This window comes from Scardinius erythrophthalmus (assembly GCF_964197995.2).
Source record: "Scardinius erythrophthalmus genome assembly, chromosome: 11".
NCBI classification, from domain to species: Eukaryota; Metazoa; Chordata; class Actinopteri; order Cypriniformes; family Leuciscidae; genus Scardinius; species Scardinius erythrophthalmus.
The window spans coordinates 12,935,562-12,960,127 of NC_138231.1; the positions used below are offsets into that span (position 1 = coordinate 12,935,562).

Genomic DNA, 24,566 nt, shown 5'->3' on the forward strand with positions numbered 1-24,566 from the left:
CTGTTGGGCGCGGCCCACTAGGGGGCCTCAGTGATCCTTCAGGGGGGCCGCAAGATAACTCAAAATAATTTAAATATATTAATATAATTAATATTTTTTATTAATAATTTTTTAATAAATTAAATAAATTAAAACAAAGCACCACCTCTCTCGTAATTCCGTGATTGTTTCGGAGCAGCCCAACCCCAACCCAAGCCGTTTCTCAGACTCTGAACGGCGGCTCTAAACACCCAACCGCTTCATGAACATAGGACACGCAAACATCTCTCAGCGGGTCACTAAACCAGTGTCACTAATAAAGCTTTGATTGATGACGATTGAAATGAAGGTAAAGACGATTACAGTGACATACAGGAGGAGTCGTAGCTACATTAGGCACGCGCGAGTCCGTTATTACTTATGCGCAAACCGTGTATGTGCGCTCTCGGCCCAATGATCGCTTTAACGTCGTATTTCTGCTTGAACACAGTTCAATATATTCGCGTAGTTGTCCAAATGAATGTACTGTGAGTGTTTTTAACGGATGCTCGCCGAAGAAGCGTGTTTTAGACGTTTGTGAGGTGTTTAACACCTGTGGTGTTTATGTAGGCCCAACGTACACATGGGCATCAGACGCTACAAACATAGACACGATTGCTTGTTCTATCATAGGAACTGTTCACTTATAACATCGACCCGCCTTCAGATCGCTGAGTTTCCACACACATTCAGAATGTTTTGTTTTTATTTTTCAGTTGTTTAATAATTCAGAATGGATCCGTAAAAGTTAGCTATATTCAGTCCTTTGGCATCTCCCTGTGGTCTTGTTTGGTATTGCAGATTGACATGTGCTTATTGGTTCAAGTCTATTTTTTTACAGTCTATGGTTCAAGTTAGCAAAGTACTTTTAAGTTGTAAAGAATATCTGCAAGGTATGCTTGCAAAAAATAACAATGAAGGTTTAAATCTATCTTGAATTTCTTTTGTTTAAAAAAATAATAACATGGAGTAAAAAAAACACTAGAATACAAATGTTTTTGTGAATAAAAAAAGGAGAGAGGGGAGGGGCTTGCCTTGCAGTATTGATTCGGAGCTAAAAAGGTTGAGAACCTCTGTCTATCTATCTATCTATCTATCTATCTATCTATCTATCTATCTATCGACTATATGTGTATAGGATGTATTACAGCCTATAGTGCCACGAAAAATGGGAAGCATGAATTACTAAATGCAGCCTCTGTTACGTAATTCTTGACACAGTGACTCAAATAGAAAAAGAACGAAAAAAAAAAACCTTCGGCTGGCTGGCTTGAGCTTGTGTACATTTGGGTGTGTCCGTCTAAAATGAGAAGGCACCGTAGGGAAATAACCCCTAGTAATTCTAGTCCCTCCTTCTTAGCCCAGATCAGTCTGAAACGCCTACATATTAATAATACAGCCTTGAGAGTTTCAAGAGATAGTGGCAATAAAAGAATGACTACGATAGTCTGACATACGTTAAGGGAGGGTCTGTTTTCTCCAGTGCCAGGCAACATCTGTTGTTCTTCCGCAGTTTCCCTGCAATCTTTGGATCCCGTGCGGAAAAATATATAAAAAACTGTACACATATCGCAGTTCATCATGTTTCAGCTTATAAGGAAATTCGTGTTCACCGATTCGCATTGTTTGGAGGAGGACAACACGAAAAGTTTCGCGGAGTTGTTTGAGAAGTTGGATGTTAATAAAGATGGGAAAGTGGATGTTTCTGAGCTCAAGACGGGCCTGGCTGCTTTGGGCTTCTCTATGGGCAAAGGAGAAGCGCAGGTAATTCCAGTTCTCTGGCTCACTTCATTTCTGTGGTTGACACACTTTTTGTTGTTATAGCTCTGCGTATTGGGTGCAAAATAAACCACATTAACCAAGTTGACAGGCTGTTTAGCATATTGTTCGCGTGCTAGGGAAATTTACTACTAAGAAAAATCCACCATTTTGTTTGATGTAAAAATCCAAATAAATAATACATGCTTCTTAGCCGAACCATTATTAGAAAATGCTATTAGTAGTAGAAGTTCAAATAAATGATGGGAAATTATGCATAAAGTGCCAGCTCATATCCTCCTCCTCTTCTTCTTCCTCTTCTATTAACATTTGATACTATTCAGAGATCGGAGTAAATCTTATACTCATGATTTTTAAATGTACTGCACATAGAAGTAGTCACCAAACTTTGACAACAGGGAATAGAAGATAATAGCTTCCCCCAAAATAGGAATTCCTTTCAAGTAGGGTTTTCCTAGCACATATAGGTTATGCCATTTCCTGTCATTTGCAATGAAGTGCACTTAAAGCAAAAGGGTGGGTAAAGACACTCCTATACTGCTCATCTATAACCCACATTCGATTATCCCTTGACATTCCTAACACCTGAGACAGCAGATATAACCCCACCTTGCCTAAGCAAACGAGACTCACTGTATCAAAGTTCCAAGACAGAGCAGCATTCCAGCAAACTCATCAGGTCCCTTAAATGGGGTTTGTAATAGTTATCCTGTTTTGAGTGATCATTTGTTGCTCATATGATTTGTATTCAAATTATTAACTTCTACACACTTCAGTATAACGCAGAAATGTAGGTAACATACTGAAGTGTGTAGAAGTTTATAATTGCACCTAAATGACAACACTGGGTGGCAGTGTTTGAATATGAAAATGAGGAGTAAATGTGCAATGTTTTATCTTATTAAACAAATTATGGTTTCCGTTGGATTTATATCTTTAACAGAATCTTTATAATGTGCAAATAATGTTTGTATTGTATATTTTGTTACAGATACAGTACAGAGTTTCTTGTACTCGGTGATGGACATTTTCAGGAACCTCATGTTATGTTTTTCTCTTACAGAAAATTGTTGCCTCTGGAGATACTGATAAGGATGAGGGGCTGGACTTTGAGGAGTTTTCAAAGTATCTGAAAGAACATGAGAAAAAACTCAGATTGACCTTCAAGAGTCTGGATAAAAATGAGGATGGTAAGATTAAAGTATACTGTATGTTTTTGCTTTTCTTTGAGGACTAATTTTGAAGCACTTTTGGACCATTAGATTAATGTGATCACCTATACCATTATTATATATTGCCATATCACCTATGTTAAAGCATTAAGGTATTATAGACTTAACAGTATGACTGTAAAGCTGCTTTGAAACAGTGTGTATTCTGAAGTCAAATTGAAAACTTGTCATTGTACATTCTGCTTTTGTTGATCACAAAATAAACATTAATTAACAACATTATTTGCGTTTGCAGGTCGCATTGATGCCAAAGAGATTCAGCAGTCACTTAAAGACATTGGCATAAACTTGACAGATCAAGATGCAGAGAAGATCCTCCACAGGTACTCCTAAGGCCTATTCTCACCAAAAACTAAATGAAAAAGTGAAACAAAAATTTTGATGAAATGTCTGTTCACACATGACCAAAATTCATCCAAGACTTAATTTATAGCAATATAGACATAGGGCCCTATCTTGCACCCAGCGCAGTTGACTTTGTACACCGACGCATGTATCATTCCTATTTTGCACCCGGCGCACAGACCTCCACAGACGCATGACGGTAAATTAGGGAATGAACTTGCGCTCCGGGGGCGGTTCAGCAAAAAGAGGAGGCGTGTTCCGGCGCAAACGTTCCCTGGTGCTATTTTGCAGTTCCGGAAAACAATTCCGCCACAGGCCAGGAAAAACCTAGTCTAAAGTCAGTGACGCGTTTTCAGTGGTGCGTTCAGATGCTATTTTAAGGGCGCATGCTTGGTCATAATGTAGCGTGTGCACAACGCACATACACTTTGCTTCTCTCATCTACACAATGCAGCAGTTGACATTTTTACTAACCATACATAATTACAAGGAAAAATATTCCACACGAGGGAAATCATTGTGGTGTCCATGAAGATGTGAAAAAATAGGCATAAATCTAGCGTACACATTTACCCAAATTATTATACGCCTGTTTAACCGAAGCTAATTTGGCTGGGTTTCTCCCAACCCCATACAATGTCACTTCTCCGTGTTTTACGGCCCTGACGAGAACGTCGGTCTCCTCGGCTGTGAACCGCGCTTGGCAAATCCGCCGTTATAATAGCAATTCGCCATGGAACAAGCGCGCCTGCTCTTAAAGGGAATGTGAGATGTCGCTCTGATTGGTTTATTTCATGTTACGCCCAAACCACACCTATGAGTAATGTAGCTTACTTCAGACCAACCCATTTTAGATTTTACGGCGAGATCCGCCCTCAAAGTTATTTGCGTTTCGCGTTTGATACTTGCGTTTCAGATCGTTAAAATAGGGCCCTAAAAATCACTGGACAATAAAGATTCCTCTCACTTTAATGCTAAATATTACACACCTGATTTGTGTATTTTATTTTACTTGCTTTAATGTAGTGATAATGTGATAGTGTTAACTTGTTGTGAACAGGCCTTTATGTAAAATGTATGTAAGTCTTTGCAACTGATTTGTGTTGTCAGTGATTAGTGAACTCCACAATATGCTGGTGTTAAGTCTTTGCTTGTGAAATGCTCATGCTCAGTCTAGTTAGTTTGCTGATAAAAGTACTGCAGAGAAAGACAGTTTCTTGGGAAAATCTATGATTATCATGCAGGAAAAAAAGATTAGTAATGGTTTGAAAGGGGACAAAAAGTCCCTATATTTCCCCAGTCCCTATATAATTAAAAAATATGCAAGTATAACAATCTCACAAAAAATAGGCTTTGTTTTCTTTGTGATAAAAAAAAAGAAGTATGTTCATTCATATATATGCATGTATGTATGTAATATGTATGTATGTATATGCTGAAATAAGACCTTTCTTATTTCATTGACAATTTCAATTGATTCACCCATTAAGCTCCATGGGAACTTTATCACATAGAACATTGTTCTCCAGACCTACTTGTCTTCACTCATTTGACCTTTGTTCTCCAGTATTGATGTGGATGGAACTATGTCTCTGGATTGGAATGAATGGAGGGATCATTTTCTCTTCAACCCAGCAGATAACCTTCAGGAAATCATACGCTACTGGAAACACTCCACTGTAAGTTCCAGAGAAGAACTCAGATATTGCATATCACATTCATCCATTACCATCTGATTTGAAGCAGGTATCAGTTATTAGGATGAACACTAAATGCTATGGTGACGGCCTGGCTTTGTTTAGTCAAACAGTCACATGTCATTGACTGGTCAGACAGCCTTTCAGTTGTCTAGTCAGGCACACAGCTAGGTAGCCCTTTAATCAGCTTGGCCAGCCATTTATATCCCTCTTGTGAGTTGGCAGGATTGGGAAATCATGGGAAAAGTGTTGAGAGCAGGAAGGATAAGGAGTCTCTTAACTGATTAAGTGTCAAATGTTAACAAAAGTCACATTAATACTAATGTTTAAGATGTGAACTCTTGCACACACACGTTTACTATATAAATGAGGACATACCACAGACTTATATTGTGTTTAAATAAAGCTAATTATAATTATTACTGATTAATTAACTTTTTTTTCCATTTTAAAAATTAAAATAATACAATGTTTCTGGTTATTTCTATCTAAAATATTTTCGGGTTGACTTAAGTTTTAAGATTTAAAATAAGCATGTGAATCACACAGATTTTTGAGCAGTGCAGGTTTAGGGAGAGTCGTTACAGCCAAATGCAGCAAAGCTAATTTAAGACTGTCCTGTACTGGGATTATCCCTGGATGCGCTCGTCATCTGACTGCTGGACTGATGGAAGTGCAGTGATGTTGATGAGTGAACCGGCACTGTAACATTGTAAGGAGAGCAGGTGAACCAATAGATGGTGAACCATCTTCGTTGTAGTTGTTAGCATCTACGGCTGGTATCAAATGAGCTGGCAGCAGAGGTTCAGCATGGCTTTGCTGCAGGAGCACGAGGGGAAATGGCTCATCTTTGATTTTGAGGATGAAGAAGCTATATATGTGATGGATGTAGATATGGTAGGTCCTCTGATCCACATTATTTCATAGAGGCCAAAGCAGCTTTGGCCCAGTGATCTGTATCCTCCATATTATGATATAAAGATATGAATGTGAAAATATGCTATTGTGGTATGTTTTGTTTCCAAATAGCTTAATTTCCGATTCAAAATGGCATAGTTAACAAAAAATATATGAAGGTTGTATTTGTAATTTATTCAAAAATGTGTCATTTATTTACCTCCGTGCCATTCCAAACCTTTATGATTTTCTTTCTTCTGTGGAACGTAAAAGATGATATTTTGAAAGATGTCGGTAACCAAACAGTTTCAGTTCCCATTGACTTTCATTAAATGGACAAAAAATACAATAGAAAGTCAAGGGGAAACAAAACTGTTTTTTTTTTCAAAATATCTTCCTTTGTGTTCTGTAGAAACAATAAAGTCTTACAAGTTTGGAATGACATAAGGGTGAGTAAATGATGACATAACTTTAATTTTTGGGTGAACTAACCCTTTAATAAAGATAGTGTTGCCTGTTCAAGTCTGTGATGCAGTACTGATATATTACATAAGATGACGGTGATGATGACATTAATTACACTAACTTGGATTAGGAGCTAGGTTGTAATTAAGTACAGGTTGGATGGGGTATATGAATTAGGTGCAAAATTAGATGTGTGATTAGTAGAAATGTAATATTATACAATTTAACCCCCTTCGGTGTAACTTAAGACTTGATAACCCTTTTGAGCTTTACTTTGACTATTGTCTCTTACGAACGATAAATCTTCAGGGAGTCAGTAGCTGTGCAGTGTGAAAGGTTAAAGGTCAGAGTTGGTCCAGCAAAGCGGCCCATTTACATTCTGCTTAACACTGCAGCTTTCACACATAAACTGTTATATTGCATCCCTGATGTCTGCCTATTTTCATATTCTTTGCATATTGCTGTAGATTATAGATTACAGTCACAAAACAGTAGCAGGATATTGTTTTCATATTTCAATCCAACACTATTTTTTAAGTCAATATAGGATTCAGTACGGTTTGGTTAGTTACTCTGCAGGATAGCTGGTTAGGAACTAACTTTACCTCTGTTGTGTGCTAGGTGTTGGATATAGGTGACAGTCTAAGCATTCCAGATGAGTTCACTGAGGAGGAGAAGACCACTGGCATCTGGTGGAGGCAGCTTGTTTCCGGGGCCGTGGCAGGGGCGATCTCTCGAACAGGAACCGCCCCCCTGGACAGAATGAAAGTCTTCATGCAGGTGCAGTTCAGATTTTCTAAAACCCAAATTTGTACTTCAACATAGTTTTCCTTATCAATATTATTTCTAGTAAAAAATATGTACACATCCATAAAACAAGATACTTTTACTTGAGAAATAAAATTCTGAGAGGCAATAAAAAAATAGTTTTTCAGAGAATAGATACTCAATAATCTGGCCATATTGTATGTGAAATGTCAATTACTCAATATTAACTAGTAGATTATAGAACTGTTTCACTGAATATCAACACGACATGATTGTAATGTTTTTGTGACAGGTGTCTTACACAAGCAGCATGTCAGTGAGAAATTTACTTGAGAAATACAATTCTGTGAGATAATAACTGATATTTGAATTGGCTGATGAATATCACAATATATTGAATGTAATTAACAATATTTACTTGAAAGGAATATTGAGATTTAGTCAAATTTAAGTTTTACTAAAATTAAGACTGGAATAAAAATAAATTGCAGCTAAGTAGTTAAAAAAAATGGCTAAAGCTCATAACAAAATTACTAAAACTAAAACTAAAATGAAAACTTTTATTTTTATTTTTTTCAGTTAATTAAAAAATATTATAGTTGTATTAATAAAAAAAATACTAGTATATAAATAGGAAAATAACACTGGTCTACTGCTGAATGAATACATTTCATGTAATTAACGTATTTAATTGAATGGTGTAACGAGTCATTAAATCTATACTTTTCATAGGTTCATTCCTCGAAAACTAACAAAATCAGTCTGATGGGCGGATTCAAGAAGATGATTAGAGAAGGGGGCGTGGCCTCTCTGTGGAGAGGTAATGGAGTCAACATCATAAAAATTGCTCCAGAAACTTCAATCAAGTTCATGGCGTATGAGCAGGTGAGAAAACACCCTCTAAATGAACAAATAATACTCAGAAGACAGATGCTCAGTGAATATATCTGTTGGTTTAGAGATGATGTGATTGCCCAATGTGACACTGAGAAACCCAGATTGCCAAGAAACCCACAAACACTGAAAACCACTTCCACTTTTGCATTTTTCTTTGCCACAATCTTTGTTTTTTTTCTTTGTGATATTATTTTTCTTGGTGAAGCTAGAATAAGCAAAATAACTAGCCAATATTGAGCACGAAAATGTCAGTTCCTCAAAATTAACTTGTAGATTATAGAACTGTTTTACTGAACATCAACACGGCTGTGATTACGATAGTCATATACTCGTGTGACATTGCTTAAGTGTCTTACACAAGCAGCGTGTCAGTGAGAGCTATTTTAACAGCAGTCATTCACAAAACCCTGGACTGGTAATCCGGTGTGGAGGACAGACGATAATTGCAATTGAGAAGATCGCTTTTCCTTTTTCTAATGAGTTTTGCTTGGATGAGCTTTCACATCAGTTAAATCAGTCTTGCATAATGTGTTTTGTGTTGTGCTTTGACAGTACAAGAGGCTGCTGGCCAGTGATGGTGGGAAAGTCCAGTCACATGAGAGGTTCATTGCTGGATCTCTGGCCGGCGCGACCGCTCAAACGGCCATCTACCCAATGGAGGTGAGAAATGAGACCCATGGAAATGGATTTTTCTTTATGATGTTCTTTGAAGAAAGTGAAGACTTATAAAGATGTCTATCTATATATTGTGGCTCCAATATTGACCATTTAAAATGAACTGTGCTCAGTGGCAATAATGACACATGGTGTGCATCTTCAGGTAAATGATTATGAATGTTTTAACTCTTTTAAATTGTAGGTATTGAAGACCAGACTTACTCTGAGGAAGACCGGACAGTATTCTGGAATGTTTGACTGTGCTAAGAAGATTATGAAGAAGGAGGGTGTGAAGGCCTTTTATAAAGGCTATGTGCCCAACATCATTGGAATTATTCCATATGCTGGAATAGATTTAGCAGTGTATGAGGTGAGGACAAACTCTGAAACACTTTGAAATACTTCAAGATCAGTGGTTCCCAATCCTGGTCGTGGAATACCCCCAGGGCCTATTTATACCTGGTCACTTCATGTGTTTTTACTGATCGGATAGCTATCTGATTTATTAAAACTGTTCCATTTACACTTGGCCACATTAATGTGCCTCCACAAAACTAATATGAATCCGGTCTTCAATTAACATGCTATATGCAAATTTAACGGAGTTCATGCCAACTATTTAAAGGTGCTCTAAGCGATGTTGGGTGAAGTCACTTCTTGTTGACGTTCAAAGTATTGTCAAACAAAACGGAGGCTAGTTCAACCCTCCCTCCTCCTCATCCAGTCCCCTCCCCCTCCCGTGCTTCCTGAAACAGTCATGAACCATTTAGAAAAACCAAACTGGATTTACACACCTGTCCAGCAAAAACAGAGCCACCTGAATTTCGGATTGGAAGCCCTTCTGCCGGCGGAGTTCTCGCCACCTTTTGAACACTTTTCCGGTGTAAATTCGGGATTTTGCTCATTCCTTCTCCTTTTCCCTCTTCTTTGTTATTTGTTCATCGGAACGTCGTCTCTTTGGTCGTGTGTCGGCCATATCAAAATTCTCAAGAATATACATTTTTCAACGTTAGTCGTTGTCGTTGTCTAGGACATCTCTCTTCTAGCTAACTTCCCTCTTCATGCTTCTCCCTCCTCCACTCCTCCACACCCCCTTCATGTGCACGCGCACTAACCCCCCAACCCCCACCCCCAAATCATTCTTGTCGGTTATTGGCTGGAACACTGTTTGTTATGTTTCATGGTCCAGGCTGGGCCATTTTGATTTTCTTGCCGTTTGTGGAGCCTGGGCTGTCTACGGAGACCGCGTTTTTTTACAGTGTGTTCAGGGGACAGGCAGCTTGCGGATAGTGAGGAGATGTTTGCTGTATATGACATAAAATATTTTGGCCTAGAAAAACGCGCTTAGAGCACCTTTAATCTCAGGATCAAAGACTGCAGTAGGAGAGAGCTGCACTGGTCAGATCATTTTGTCTCATTACTTTTAGTATGATGAGCGTCTGCGACGCCAAACGTTCAGTTTCAAATGTTGGCTTGCTGAAGAGATACTCAGCTACTCATATCAGGCGATGCGTGTTGCAGTAGCCCTGTCACATCTGGCTATAACCCATCATATAACCTATGACGAGCTCTCAGGTTTATTTTTGACCATTTTGGGAGGAGAAAAATTTACATATGTGGTTTCAATAACCAGATGCATTTACACTTGTCTCAGACAACCTCTGAGTGTCTCAACCTCCTTAAGTGGTTTGAGTGAACGAATTTAAATCCGTCTCAAATGCATTTAGGAGGGCATTTACTCCTGGTCATTTCACGATCAGATAGCTATTCAATTAGAGAAAACATATGAAGTGACCAGGGCTGTGTCCGAAGTCGCCCCCTATACCCTTTAATAGGGCATCATTTGAGAGCACAGCCTTTCATAGAGGTATCCGAAACCATAGTGGATGTTATCAAGTGGACTCATTCAATCCCACAATGCACCGCAAAAACTAGTGTACAACTGATGTATTTACAAATGATTATTAAACTGCAAGCACAAACTGTGCAAAAGCGGCAGCCCTTTCAGCGCACTCAGTGTCTGAATTCATGCAATCGTTTTCATTCACTCCCTCAAGTCAACTATATGAGTGGACTAATGTGTTCAGTGTTAAGGGTTCTCCAGGACAAGGGAACCGCTGCTCAAGATTATATTGTTAGACTATAAACCCAGTTCCTGAATATGCAGCTATGTATTTTTAGCGCTCTAGGCATTTTCAAGTTTTTCTGGTTTGTGACCTACTTATAAATGCGGCATATGTTTGCATTTTTGTGTATTTAGTTCTCATAAATATAGTCGGCTAGGTAAGTCGGCTTTTTTACTTTATCTGAAGTGGACAAATATAATATTTAGACAGGTTTATTGTATTAATAAATGGGTACTAAAAATATAATGGGTGCTCTTTTGATGTAAAAAAAAACTACTGTCAGGATTTACTAAAGACATACATTTTTGGAATTGTGCTCTCATGTTAATTTGACCTTTTGAGCTGCTAAAACTAGCCTGCTTCGACCTTAAAAGGTCTATTTAAAAATACCAATTCTGCAATATGGGACTGGCGTGTCTGTGCTATCTTCTTACTTGATGACATGCATTTTAATGCAAAATATGAATAAATGTATCATTTTATTCGTTCTATTTCTACAGACCCTGAAGAACGCCTGGTTGTCTCGCTATGCTAAAGACACTGCTAACCCAGGAGTGCTGGTTCTTCTCGGTTGTGGGACCATTTCCAGCACATGCGGCCAGTTGGCCAGTTACCCTCTCGCTCTGGTCCGCACACGCATGCAGGCCCAGGGTAAATACTCAGGCCAGAATACACACCTCATCTAGGCTTTTGCACTGTGATTTGCCTAACATTTCCTTTTATTCTTCCCAGCGTCAATGGAGGGATCAGAGCAGGTGTCCATGTCCAAGTTAGTGAAGAAGATCATGGAGAACGAGGGCTTTTTCGGGCTGTACCGTGGGATCTTGCCCAACTTCATGAAAGTGATCCCAGCTGTCAGCATCAGCTATGTGGTGTATGAGTATATGAGGTCTGGATTAGGCATCTCGAAATGATGAATTTTTGGATGACAGAGTCTTGCATGTTTTACACGCACAACTTTTAACCATCTCTCTTTAAAAACACCCTCCATGATGGGAAAAAAACGTTTTGTTCAGTTACCAAAGTGTTTAAAATATCAACTCTGGAAAAAGCCATGATGGTGTCTTGCCTTGAGGTTGGGGCCCAACCTAATTAATGTTTACACTGAAATATAAATGTACCTATGTGTAGTTAATAAATTTCTGAAATATTCTGATAATAATTTCCATTTATATGCTTTTATCATGTGATCATGTTGTGGTCATGTAATATCTGACCAGAACTCTGAAGCCATTGTGAGCCAGTGCACTATAATGCTATACAGTATCAGTCTCTGCTTTACGATAGATAGATAGATAGATAGATAGATAGATAGATAGATAGATAGATAGATAGATAGATAGATAGATAGATAGATAGATAGATAGATAGATAGATAGATAGATAGATAGATAGATAGATAGATAGATAGATAGATAGATAGATAGATAGATAGATAGATAGATAGATAGATGTGCAATGCATAATCAGTTTAGTGTTGCACAGCTGCAGAATCAAATCCCTAGATCAGCCTAAATATAGCAAGTTACTGCTGTGGTCAGATATGAATGGGTGATACTAATGATAGATACATTGATAGATACATTGATAGATAGTTAGATAGACAGACAGACAGACAGACAGCCTTTTAGTATAAAGTAATTATACCAAGTACAATTTTTTTAAGTGAATTAGGTTGGGCCGTATTCAAGTCTTTATACACTGCAGTCAGTAATTTTTCTGTATATTCTGTGAAAAATGCAAAATATCCACAGTAAAACAAGGACCAGAGAAACAATCCAAAATGGGAACCCACATAAAAGAACTAAATGTGCCTTATATCATTCATTGTTCGATTGTGCTGTGTGGGTCCCTTTCCATCTCAACTCTACATTGGAAAAATGATTTTAACTTGTGTTGCCTTTTATCCCCAACGTTTGGTTATTTTGAAACCCTTGTTTACATTAAAGGTTGTATTTTAATACAATTTGTTGTGTTTATATTGCACATTTTAAAGAAATTAATACTTTTTTTTAGCAAGAAACCATTAATTAATTAAAAGTGACAGTAAAGAATTTTATGTTAAAATGTTAAAGGGATCGTTCACCCAAAACTGAAAATTCTGTCCATTTTTTTCCTTCTGCTGAACACAAAAGAAGATATTTTGAAGAATATGGGCAACCAAAAAGGCCCAGGCCCCATTGACTTCCATAATATGGAGGAAAATATTCTGTAGAAGTTAATGGGGTCCATCAACTGTATGGTTACCGACAGTCTTCAGCAGAAGAAAGAAATAATTCATACAGATTTTGAACAATGAGGGTGAGTAAATGATGACAACATTTTCAGTTTTGGGTGAACTATCCCTTTAATAATTCTGTTAGTCTTTTTATTACAGTTTAGTCTTTTCCTATACACTGAAGACTTGAGTAATCACTATTGAAAATTCAGCTTTGCCATCAAAGGAGTAAATGAAATGTTAAAATATATTAAAATATAATATACTACTGTTTTTGATCAAATAAATGCACCCTTTACGAGCAGAATAAAAAAAATAAAAATAAAAAATTTCAAGAAAAAGAATCCATAAATAAATGCATCCCAACTTATGGAAGCTTGTTTCCGCCACTGAATAATAAATAAATAATAATAATTGCGACTTTTTATCTCACTATTGCGAGTTTACATCTCGCAATTCTGACTTTATTTCTCAGAATTGCGAGATAAAGTCAGAATTGCGTGAAATAGTCGCAATTGCGTGTTATAAAGTCAGAATTACGAGATATAAAGTCAGAATTGCGTGTTATAAAGTCAGAATTCTGACTTTTTCTCGCAATTGCGACTTTATATCACGCAATTCTGACTTTATAACACATAATTGCGAGTTTATATCTCGCAATTCTGACATCTTTTCTCAGAATTGTGAGATATAAACTCACAATTTTGTGAGATATAAGTCCAATTATAAGGGGATAGTTTAGTTTATATCTCACAATTCTGACTTTATAACACGCAATTGCGACTTTATATCTCGCAATTGCGACTTTATATCTCGCAATTGCGACTTTATTTCTCGCAATTGCGACTTTATATCTCGCAATTGCGACTTTATTTCTCACAATTCTGACTTCATATCTCGCAATTCTGAGAAAAAAAGTCACAATTCTGACTTGATATATCGCAATTGTGAGAAAAAAAGTCAGAATTGTGAGATAAAAAGTCGCAATTATTATTTATTTATTATTCAGTGGCTGAAACAAGCTTCCATACCAACTCCAAACTATTGAGCTACCTTGTAGTGGAATAGCTCACGTTCTTTTGTGATACGGTCAAAATGAAAAGCCACTCCTTGTAACTCCATGTAACGAATGATAAAAGGATTAAAGACTTGAGAATGGTTAACTGAAGTGGCTTACACAACTCTGACGCAAAAGCTGGCTTTCTCAGTGCGTTTGATTTCGTTTGGATTCACTCAGACTTCCTGAGCGGCACGCTGTTATGAATAATTCATGTACATTATACACGACACTGAACAGGACAGAGGAATTCTTCCTGATAAAAGCTTTCAATTACGTCCTCATTACCGATGTGGCTAATATGCTTGATGTATTAAGCATGTCATAGGTCTTAATGTAGAATAGCTGTATTGTGCCATCTGCTGGTACAAAGACGTATTGTTGAGACCAATGTATTGAGAAAAGTTATTTTATAGATAAAAAAATCTCTAAATAGAAGTATAAATGTATGAAGAAAATAAAATAGAGGATTTTTAAAAAAATAAATATTCTTTTAGGTTTTTGTGTGCCAATAACCTACATAACTGAAGTAAGTATTTTAAGAAATATGGGCAAAAAAATTACACTGAGAGACACGCGGATGATTCCCTTTTTATTAAATCGTCCCTTTTTGTTTTGAGTTTCCTCCACACACTTTTCCCTGAAATACACATGCATTTTACTCTCTTTAACAACCCTCACTCAATGTACATTATTTTACAAAGGGAAATTTAAAATCAAATTGCATTGCTACCAATATTTTAAACTGATAGTCCAAAATTACAAACCTCTGAGAAGTATTTGATTGTCATAGAACAATGAGTGCAAGTTGAACTGAAATGACCCATAGCTCTCCTTTGCCTCAGGAGTTCATCGTAACGCGTCCATGCGTTACGCTTTGAATCTGGACTCTCATAAACAAACATAATATACAGAACAAACAAAATGGCACCAGTTCAGTTGACAAATACAGCAGAAACCCCAGGACTTCTTGCACGGTTGTGGAATACTGAAATACTGCACAGCGTAAAGCTATGTGGTTCATGCAAGAGCAATAGGCTTTCTTTCAAACCCACATACAGTTAAGAACAGTAAAGCTATGCACATGTTGTGTAGAGTTATGACCAGTCTCACAATCTACAATTTTCAAAATTGTCTGCAGTCTAACACAATAATAATTTAACTCAGTAGTGTTAACTTATTATCTTTAGATAATGTTTCACTTTAGTATTTATCTCATAGGAACCAATTTACAGACATTGCAAATCTATCACGGAGGGAGAAAAGCGCGAAAAAAAAAAAAGCATAACAAAACAAAAACATTAAAACAAAAATCCAAAATGGTCCATCAAGAAGAGCTGATACAGCAAATATAAATATAAAAAAACTCTTTTTTTTTTTTTTGGACCAAAACCAAAAGGTAATGAAAAAAAAATCTATAATCTTCAGTACGAGAATGAATATAAAACAGAAAAGATTAAATAAAAACTGTAAAAAAAAAAAAAAAAAAAAAAGGATGGAAAATTTAAAAAAAAGTTTATTAAAAGCAACATACTAAAACTTTGGCAATAACACAGAACAAAAACGTATCATTTCAAGACTACAGTAGCAGGCTGATTGAAAGATTATTGCACCGTCGATCTTCAGCTCGTCCCGGGGGTGACTTTCATTTACAGTGTAGCAGGTCTCGCTGGTCACACAGTAGTATTATAATTGCACATTAATTATGTTGCTGGTTCAATAGAAACCTTAACACCAAACATAAACCCATAAGATGTTACTTTGGTTAAAGACATGGATTGCCAATCCATACGTCTATAATACTAATCTACTCAAATGCAACTTTGAGAGCTTTTTGGTGGTTCTTATGTAGCAAATAAAACTGACTAATAGATCTACACACAATCCAGGACATCTAATGCATTTTATGGTGAAATAATATGACACTGATTCACTCAGAGACAGGTAGAGACAGTCTGGAGGACACCTGTAGTCTGTCACTCCCCTGTGCCGGCCACGAGGCAGTCGTCACTTTGTGCTGATCCTGAGCATGAGGGGTCACGAAATTCCAACCAAGAGAGGAGGCGTATTTGAGGGAGGCTCCTGAGACCTCACCTGAACAAAGAGTGACAGGAAGAGTCATTATAATGTTGTATAAGAAACTTGGAATCACTAAAAATGCACAAACAAACAAAAACGGGTTCTTTAGTTTCCCTCCAAGCCAAGAGAGGGAAGCATACTATGTGATGACAACTTTATTGTCAGATGCAAAAATGAGCTGACTGACATGATTAGTTGTGATATGACTGATGGATTACCCAGAATGCCACAATAAACGTCTGAGGAGGAAATGGAGTTCAAATTAACGTATTGAAAGTGTTTTGTTTTGTGACATACAAGCTTCATTCATTAGAGACTATTCAAAGTGCAAGTTATACAACCATTCAAAATTTGGAGGAAAGTAAGATTTAAAGAGATTAATACTTTTATTTAGCAAGGATACATTAAATTGATCAAAAATGACACAGAAGACATTTAAAATGTTTATCACGGTTTCCACAAAGATATTGAGTAGCACAAATCGATAATAAGAAATGTTTTTTGAGCACCAAATCTGAAGGATCATGTGACACTGAAGGCTGGAGTAATGAACCACAAACTTTTAAACTGTAATGTACTGTATATGCATTCAGATTTGTACTGTCACTTTTGCTTGCGCACCCACACTGATTGTTATAGTAATGCTGCAAATATTAATAAGCAAGTTGCTTGAAATCAGATTTCATGTGTTGTTTTCACCAAAAAAATTAACAAATTTCATTTGGGAAAAAAACTTTTTTTTTGTTTTGCTGCCTGAAAATATGATGAAGAAGCAGGACGACACTTCATGCTGGTTATGCAAGATTGGGTCAGGCATGCATGTGTTGCTAGACAAACACATACACACTAACACACACTTATACCAGTACCTCTATCAGACCAAGAAGGAGTGGATGAGACCGAATAGAAGGATGAAGGGAGAGGGGTACAGCCTAGAGAGGCAATCTTGAGTTCATTCTTCTGGAATAACTCAGAAGACATAGAGATACAGAGGAGAAGGAAAATAACCCGATGAGAAAGAGCTGGAGATAGAGCCTTTAATAGCCAGCAATCGTTTGATGGAGTCCTTTTAGTTTTGCTCCTTTGACGAAAATATCTATTCGGTTAAAACTATTCTGAGACATTGAAAAAACATTTGGGCTACAGCAGTGATGGCTGGTGGAACATTTTCTAAGAAGGGCTGCAGTTATTGATCAATTTCAGCAAATATCCCAGTATGATGCTATTTTCTGCAGGCGCTTTTTTGTTTGTTAAAGGGATAGTTCACCCAAAAATGAAAATGCTGTCATCATTTACTCTCTCTCAAGTTGTTCCAAACCTGTATGATTTCCTTTCTTCTGCTGAACACAAAAGAAGATATTTTAAAAAAGGTTGGTAATTAAACATTTGCTGGTCCCCATTGACTTCCATAGTATTTTTTTTTTCCTACTATGGAAGTCAATGGGGTCCATCAGTCGTTTGGTTACCGGCTTTCTTCAAAATATCTTCTTTTGTGTTCAGCAGAAGATAGAAAGTCATACAGGTTTGGAACAACATGAGGGTGAGTAAATGAGAACAGCATTTTCATTTTTGGGTCAACTATCCCTTTAAGGAAAAGTAAAAAATATTTTACATTTTATTCTTTAATCACACTGCAACAGCAAAAACTGAGGGAATTTTTTTTTACATTTGTTTAGAGCTTTATCATATCTAACTACATGCCAATATGTGATACCAAACAGGACAACATGGAGATTCCAGCCGCCATCTTGACCTGACTGCATATAAACTATACAGATCCATTTAGAATGACTGAACAGCAAAATACAGCGTTCTGAAGGTGAGCCGACAGCATCAGTGAAAAGTTCTGTCAGAGCGAGTGTTTGTGTCTGATGTCCATATGTACATAAACAACACTGACCCTCGCAAACTCCTCAAAAACACGCTTTTCCACCGGGCTACACACTGAGCTTTCCACGCCACTGGGCTACACTTTGGGTGTGTGACAGGGGGAACTTGTTTTACAAAAAGAAACATGCTTGAGGATGTAAAAGAGAAGCATATATGAATGGTAGAAAAGGCTTACCTCTAGATTTGAGCGAGCCTGTTTCAACACATCTCGCGTTCTTGACACTGGAAACAAACAAAAATAGTGAAGAGAAGAACAATAAGCATGAACAAAAAGAAGAGAAAAGAGAAGAGAGTCGCTCACGTTGATTGACGATGAATTGCTCCATGTTGTCTTTAGTGCGACTGGAGGTCCTCAGATTCTCCATCGTGTCTCTGAGAAGCTGCTCTTGCTCTGAAAACTTGCGCCTCAGTGCGACAACCTCTTTTCTCAAAGACTGCTCCTACACAAACATTTAAAGAAAAAAACGTTTAGGATTACACCAATAACTGACATTCAAATTGGTTTTATTATTGGTTTAGTCAAGTAAAGGTGCATTCCTGCAATCCTTTTCTGTTGCTGTTGGGGTGAATATCTTTTACAGGTACATGCACGTGTGATGTCACAAAGAAGCACAAAAGTGGGTAGTGTTTCCAAGATTTATTGTGATAGCCAAAATGTTTACTTTCTAAGTGCCCTCTGACCTTTTTAAGCTGCTGGGCCGAGGCCTCAGTGCTGGGTAGAGCCGCCCTCCAGAACATTCTCAAGAGAGAGCTTGTCTCCTCCAGAATCTGCTTCAGTGTTTTAGTGCTGGCATTCAAGTTCCTCACATAACCCTGCAGAGAGAGAGACAGCACGTCAATAACATTTCATTTGGAGTACTCAAACTTTTCATCACGTTGCCTTTCTCCATTTTAGACTCGCAGCTGTTATAAAACTCTACAATAAAAGTGCGATTAAAAGCATTTATTAAATTATCGCACCGAAACATTTAATGGTCTAAATGTTTGAGTGTAGGTCGGTGATGTGCTTACAGTATGTTTTATGATATATGTATATATATATATACAGTACTGTGCAAAAGTCTTAGGTATGTTAATATCCCCCACCCCCCGTCCCCCCCAAAAAATGGTTTTAAGTCAGTTATTTATATCTTTTGCTGTAGTGTGTCAGTGTCAGTAGGAAATATCAGTTTACATTTCCAAACATTCTTTTTGCCATTAGTTGTAATAATCCAGTGAGATTTCTGTATGCACAAGGAGTCTGACAACAGCCAGTATGATCTGATCTCACCATCACCGAGTCCGTCTGTGATTACATGAAGAAACAGAAAAAAACTGAGACAGACTAAAGCCAGAAAAACTGCGAGAACGTCTCCAAGATGCTTGAAGAAACCTTCAAGGGGACCTTGGGGGGACGGGGGATGGGGGATATTAACATGCCTAAGACTTTTGCACAGTACTGTATATATATATATATATATATATATAAAAAGAAGTAAAAATGGTAATCAGTAATATTGCAAAAAAATGTAATTTAAATAATTGTCTATATAAGCCATTACTTCAACCAAGATATATTTTTCTGGATTTCTTTAATTAACAGAAAGTTGAAAAGAATACCCTTTCTTAAAATCTAAATATTTTTTAAGAATTATGACTTTACTGACACTTTTGATCAATTGAATTCATCCTTGCTGAATAAAAGAATTTTCTTCCAAAAATTATATATATATATTATTGACCATAAACTTTTGAACAGCTGTGTATATATTGACTTTTTGTGAGGTCTATTAAATTCTTTACTCATGTTCTGCAATATAATCTTAATTTGGGAGGCTTTTCTAAGCAAATATTGCAATTGATTTTGATTGATTTAATCATCATATCATGTAATTAATTCAATTCCATTTTAAATTGTTTGACAGCCCTACAAAAATATATTCATATCTCTGTATTGTCTGTCCTCCTAGTATCACATCAGCCTTTCAATCTTAACTCGGATCTTTATACTTACCTCCGGTAGGTCATGTGATTCTGTGCTGGACTGCAGTGCCGCCTCCATTTTGCAGATAACCACCTTCCCCTCCAGTAGCTGCTGCTGAAGGGCACTGAAGTCATCTACGTGACCAATCATATGATGGCCCGTCCTGCAGGCGAAGGAGCCGTCAGGGGCTTCAGCTTCCAGATCTTCGCCAGCAGACTTTGGCGAGTCTAATCAGAAGATGTGCATTGATTAATCAGTTTTCTGTGACTTGCACTTAGTTAAGTGAGGTTTATCTCTTACTGTATATAAAACATCAAATGTGTTTTATATAAGACTCTTACCACTACCAGAAGACTTTGGGTCATCTAGTTCCACGGCTGGTGAAGCAGGGCTGGAGAACCCTGTATCTCGAACGGGGGGAGATGATGATTGGTCTACAGCAGATGGTTAGACCAAGGTTAATGGAAATATCATAAACATGGCACAATGAATCCGCAAATGTGTGCATTTAAGTCATGATAAACTTCTTATACTGTAATTAATTCTCTCACCGTGGAATAGCTGTTTTCTGGCGGAGAGGCGAGGCATACACTGGTCCAGCCTCTCTCTCAACTGCTGCTCCAACAAATGTATTTTAGACTCTCGCTCACGTAGGTCAAAGGTAGTAGAGTAGCCTAGAGTAGTAGAGGGCGCAATATATCAGTACATCAATGCTAATTATCATTTCAATACTCTGTTTATTAGGGTGTAACAGTACATGCAGGTCTTTCTATTCATGTGTACCGCTCGAATACATTTTGTTGTTTTAACTACTACATTATGCGGAACTTATCTGTGTGCAGAACGTAATTTCAAACACCAAGTTTTCCTCATAGGATGGGTCAATATTGTCTATATCTATGTTGTCTTAAACATCAGACAAGCTTTTTATTAAGCACCTCAAACAAAATCATAAACCTACATGGCTTGCCCTAAATGTTACAAATTCACACAAGTATTTCCATTTTGCATAAAAAAGCAAGCGAGTTCTACTTTTATCTCGATAGACTTCAATGAACAAGTGCCGGCGTGCGTGTACACGTCAAATATATGGAGCGGATTAGAATGGGAGTGCAATAATTCTAACCTTATTAACATTTTTAAGACATATTTTGAATCCAAAATTGTAAGCACTTCAAATCTCTTCCCCCAATTACAACAGCACCATTAACTGCAGTGTTGTTGCTGTACAACATGGAAACTGTTCCAAAACCACGTGTTTTTGCACATGTGAAATTCATGTGGTTTTTCAGTAAACCAGTGTATAATAAAAGTTTGTTTTCTCTGCTGTACCAAAAACATCCCGAACCACCATGACTTCAAAACCGAGATCTGTACCGAATCGTCTTTTTTGTGAACTGTTACACCCCTACTGTTTATTCAATCATCCCTTTGATTGAATAATTGATTCGGCCTATCCTGAATCTAAAGCCAGATGCACTCTGCAAGATGTTTGTTGTAATTTTACAATCTAACACAATTTTCAGTAATTTTGCTTTATGAGTTTCAGATACATTTGTTTCTTACCTGTGTTGCTCTCAGTAGTGCCACAGACTCTCTGATACACCTGTAGTTCACACTGCAGTGTGTGCACTAAAGATTGACACTCACTCAACTGCTGCTGGAGAACATTCACTTCGTGTTGTAGCCTGTTCACAAATGTATACACATTATTCAAAGCAGTCTGACACATTTTTGTCGAGGACAAAATCTCAAAACAAACACTGAAATTTCAAGAGGCCAAAAAGGGTCACTGTAGACTGACACTGTACCTGGTGCTGTTGTCCAGGCTGTTCTGTTTGTCTTGTTTGAGCTGTAGTACTGCCTGAGCCTGCTCTCTAATCTGAGCCTGCAGCCTTCTGCATTGATCCGCCCACCTGCCCGCCTCTAGCTCCGCCTGCTTCAACTGGCCACGCCCAGACAGAACCGCCTCTCTCAGCTGCTCCGTCTCTTTAATGCCATCTGCCCGTGAATGCAAAACATCTCAGGACTCAGGAGATCTTGGCTACATTTTTTTTTACGTAAAATAAATGAAATGCCAACTGAAATGCTAAATAAATAAGTGGAATTAGCTAAATAAAACTAGTTGACAAGGCCACATTTCTCATTTTCATTTAGCTTAAAGTCCCCCTGTGGTGAAATAATATTTTAATATTGTTTATATGTCTATGTGGTGTTTTTAATATGTTTTAACCATGTGTAAATTCATAAGTCAACACCATTGCTGAGTATTTTCTCCTTAAAACTGCAGTGAACCAAAGACAGTCTCAAAAACGCGGTTTGAAATCGCTGGTGTTTCTGACGTCACAAACTACCTTGTAACCAATTATATCAACGTGTGATCGTCAACGAGTGGATCTCTGAGCTGGTGTGAGTGAGTTGAGGCGGGGCCAATTTGCATTTTCATAGAACCGCGTATACTAAATGAGGCAAGGGTGTTACATTCAAGCTATTTTAAGGCATGAAGAATTTTTTTTAAGAAAAAAATGCTTAAATGTGTAATTTTGGTGATCGAAGATGAGTTTCAAGGGATAAAATGATTGACTCCAGGGGAACTAACTAAAACTGAAATAAAAATGAATAAAAACTATATCTATAAAGCATACCATACTAATCATAATGCAATACTTAGAGCTGTAGTGTAGTACCATATAGTATGTATACTGTGCACAGTATGCAAATGTTCTGCATGCAAAACCCAGATTACATGATACATTTGGCAAAATGTGCCATATACTGTGCTACAGAGCTTCTTGCATGGAATACTGTATCCCACAATGCACTCGACTTGAGTATAATGTCTTTAGAAATAATTTCTGCTAAATATTAAACACATCTTAACACAAAATTTTATTAAAAATGATAACTAGATGATAACTAACAAAAATATATGACGAAAAAATACCTATGCAGTGTATACTGTGCAGTTTTCAGTATGCACTAAGCTACAATTCCATTGCGAACACTGACAAAAATTATGCTTGCTCATTTACTCTTAATATATTAAAGGTGGTATATAGTACTACTGCTAACATTCCTTACAAATATAGTAGGACTAAGATCTTACCTGTCCTGGCCTGTTGGAGTTGGTCCTGCAGGGTGTGATTTTCCTCTTTCAGCACTCGAATCTCATTGGACAGCTGATTGACAGAATCAAGGCCTTGGATATAGATGTTAGTGGGTGCTCCTCCTGGCAAAAATGTAGATACATTTGAAACTTGTATGAAATATATAAACATATGCATACAAGCAAAAATATAAAATTTTATAGCCAAAACACACTGTTGGACTTTCTGATTGGACGAATGTGAATGTGCAAGTCTCTGACCTCCATTTCGCGCAGAGGAGGCCAGTCTCTCCTCCAGCTGTTGTCTCAGACGGTCATTGGTCTGGATAGAATCTTCTAGACGCAATCGGAGAGTGCGAATTTCCCTAAGATGCTCCTCCATCAAGTCTGTGCCTGAAGTATATTATAAAAACAGCACGATAAGCTTTCCAAAATATATGACAACAACATATTATTAACATTAGGATTAACTAGGTGATTTCCACAGCTAGAGTACCTGTGTGGCCTGACTGATATCCCGAAGAACCAGAGGACACGTCTCCATACACGCCTGGTCTTATAGGTCTTTGGCCATACATCATATCCCACATTGCACTGCTCTCCAGAAGACTTGACCCTGATTTCATAGCGGGACTGGTGTGCATGCTTCTGACAGGTGACTGTTCAAAGGCATGATGGGATAGTGGGTGTAAACTGCTATGGTCAAGCTGAGCATGGGAGCCCAGTGGAAACGCAGGAAGGGGTTTGATCTGAGGACCATGGTAGCCTGTACCGGGATAAGAAAACCAAATATTAATGGAGAGAATGCAAGCAGTGTGAGAATATACACATTACTGATCAAACCGTTTAGAGTCAATGAGATTTTTAATGTTTTTAAAATAAGTCTCTTATGCTCACCAATGCTGCATTTATTTGATCAAAAATGATACAGTATCATTATTTGATACAGTAAAAACAGTATTATTGAGAAATATTATTGAATATGAGATGTTATAAAGAATTAAAATGTAATTTATTTCTGTGAAAGCAAAGCTGAATTTTCAGCATCATTACTCCAGGTTTTAGTGTCACATGATCCTTCAAAAATCATTCTTAAATGCTGATTTTCTGCTCAAGAAACATTTCTTATTATCAAATTTGAAAACAATATTTTTGTGGAAAACTTTTTCCATAATAGATTTTTTCTGACCAATGTAAATGGCTTTACTGTTTACTTTTAATGCATCCTTGTTGAATAAAAGTATTCATTTCAATTATTAAAAAAAAAAACAATAACAATCTTACTGACCCCAAAACATTTGAATGGTAATGTACACTGAAACATGATTATATTGCAAACGCAGGTAAAAACATAATAACAAAATTTGTATGC

General features: G+C 37.2%; 2 protein-coding genes across 10 annotated transcripts in view; one reads left to right on the forward strand and one right to left on the reverse strand.

The window, feature by feature from the left end:
- The first annotated feature begins 213 nt into the window (after positions 1-213).
- On the forward strand, positions 214-12,845 carry slc25a24 (solute carrier family 25 member 24). Of its 2 annotated transcripts, XM_081377740.1 has the most exons (11): positions 214-328; positions 1,532-1,782; positions 2,861-2,987; positions 3,265-3,352; positions 4,942-5,053; positions 7,055-7,213; positions 7,934-8,086; positions 8,651-8,758; positions 8,958-9,125; positions 11,382-11,532; positions 11,614-12,845. In XM_081377740.1, exons 2-11 carry the CDS (start codon positions 1,600-1,602, stop codon positions 11,793-11,795), a joined length of 1,431 nt encoding a protein of 476 aa, XP_081233866.1. In that variant the 5' UTR covers positions 214-328; positions 1,532-1,599; the 3' UTR covers positions 11,796-12,845. The 2 variants fall into 2 exon arrangements, with proteins under 2 accessions (XP_081233866.1, XP_081233865.1); XM_081377739.1 differs by lacking the exon at positions 214-328 and having other exon boundaries at positions 1,281-1,782.
- A 2,810-nt stretch (positions 12,846-15,655) lies between these two features.
- pde4dip (phosphodiesterase 4D interacting protein) overlaps positions 15,656-24,566 on the reverse strand; it is a 66,430-nt gene continuing 57,519 nt past the window's right edge. For 6 of the 8 annotated variants that reach the window (XM_081377745.1, XM_081377746.1, XM_081377748.1 and 3 more), the window contains 13 exons: positions 23,691-23,960; positions 23,456-23,587; positions 23,195-23,317; positions 21,900-22,089; positions 21,655-21,776; positions 20,640-20,762; positions 20,430-20,522; positions 20,119-20,315; positions 18,807-18,938; positions 18,427-18,565; positions 18,301-18,347; positions 17,105-17,195; positions 15,656-16,250 (listed from right to left, as the gene is read on the reverse strand). In XM_081377745.1, the coding sequence (XP_081233871.1) occupies positions 16,087-16,250; positions 17,105-17,195; positions 18,301-18,347; positions 18,427-18,565; positions 18,807-18,938; positions 20,119-20,315; positions 20,430-20,522; positions 20,640-20,762; positions 21,655-21,776; positions 21,900-22,089; positions 23,195-23,317; positions 23,456-23,587; positions 23,691-23,960 (1,823 nt within the window). In that variant the 3' untranslated portion in view covers positions 15,656-16,086. The remainder of the gene's footprint in view (positions 16,251-17,104; positions 17,196-18,300; positions 18,348-18,426; positions 18,566-18,806; positions 18,939-20,118; positions 20,316-20,429; positions 20,523-20,639; positions 20,763-21,654; positions 21,777-21,899; positions 22,090-23,194; positions 23,318-23,455; positions 23,588-23,690; positions 23,961-24,566) is intronic. The other 2 variants (XM_081377747.1, XM_081377744.1) reach the window with 1 other exon arrangement.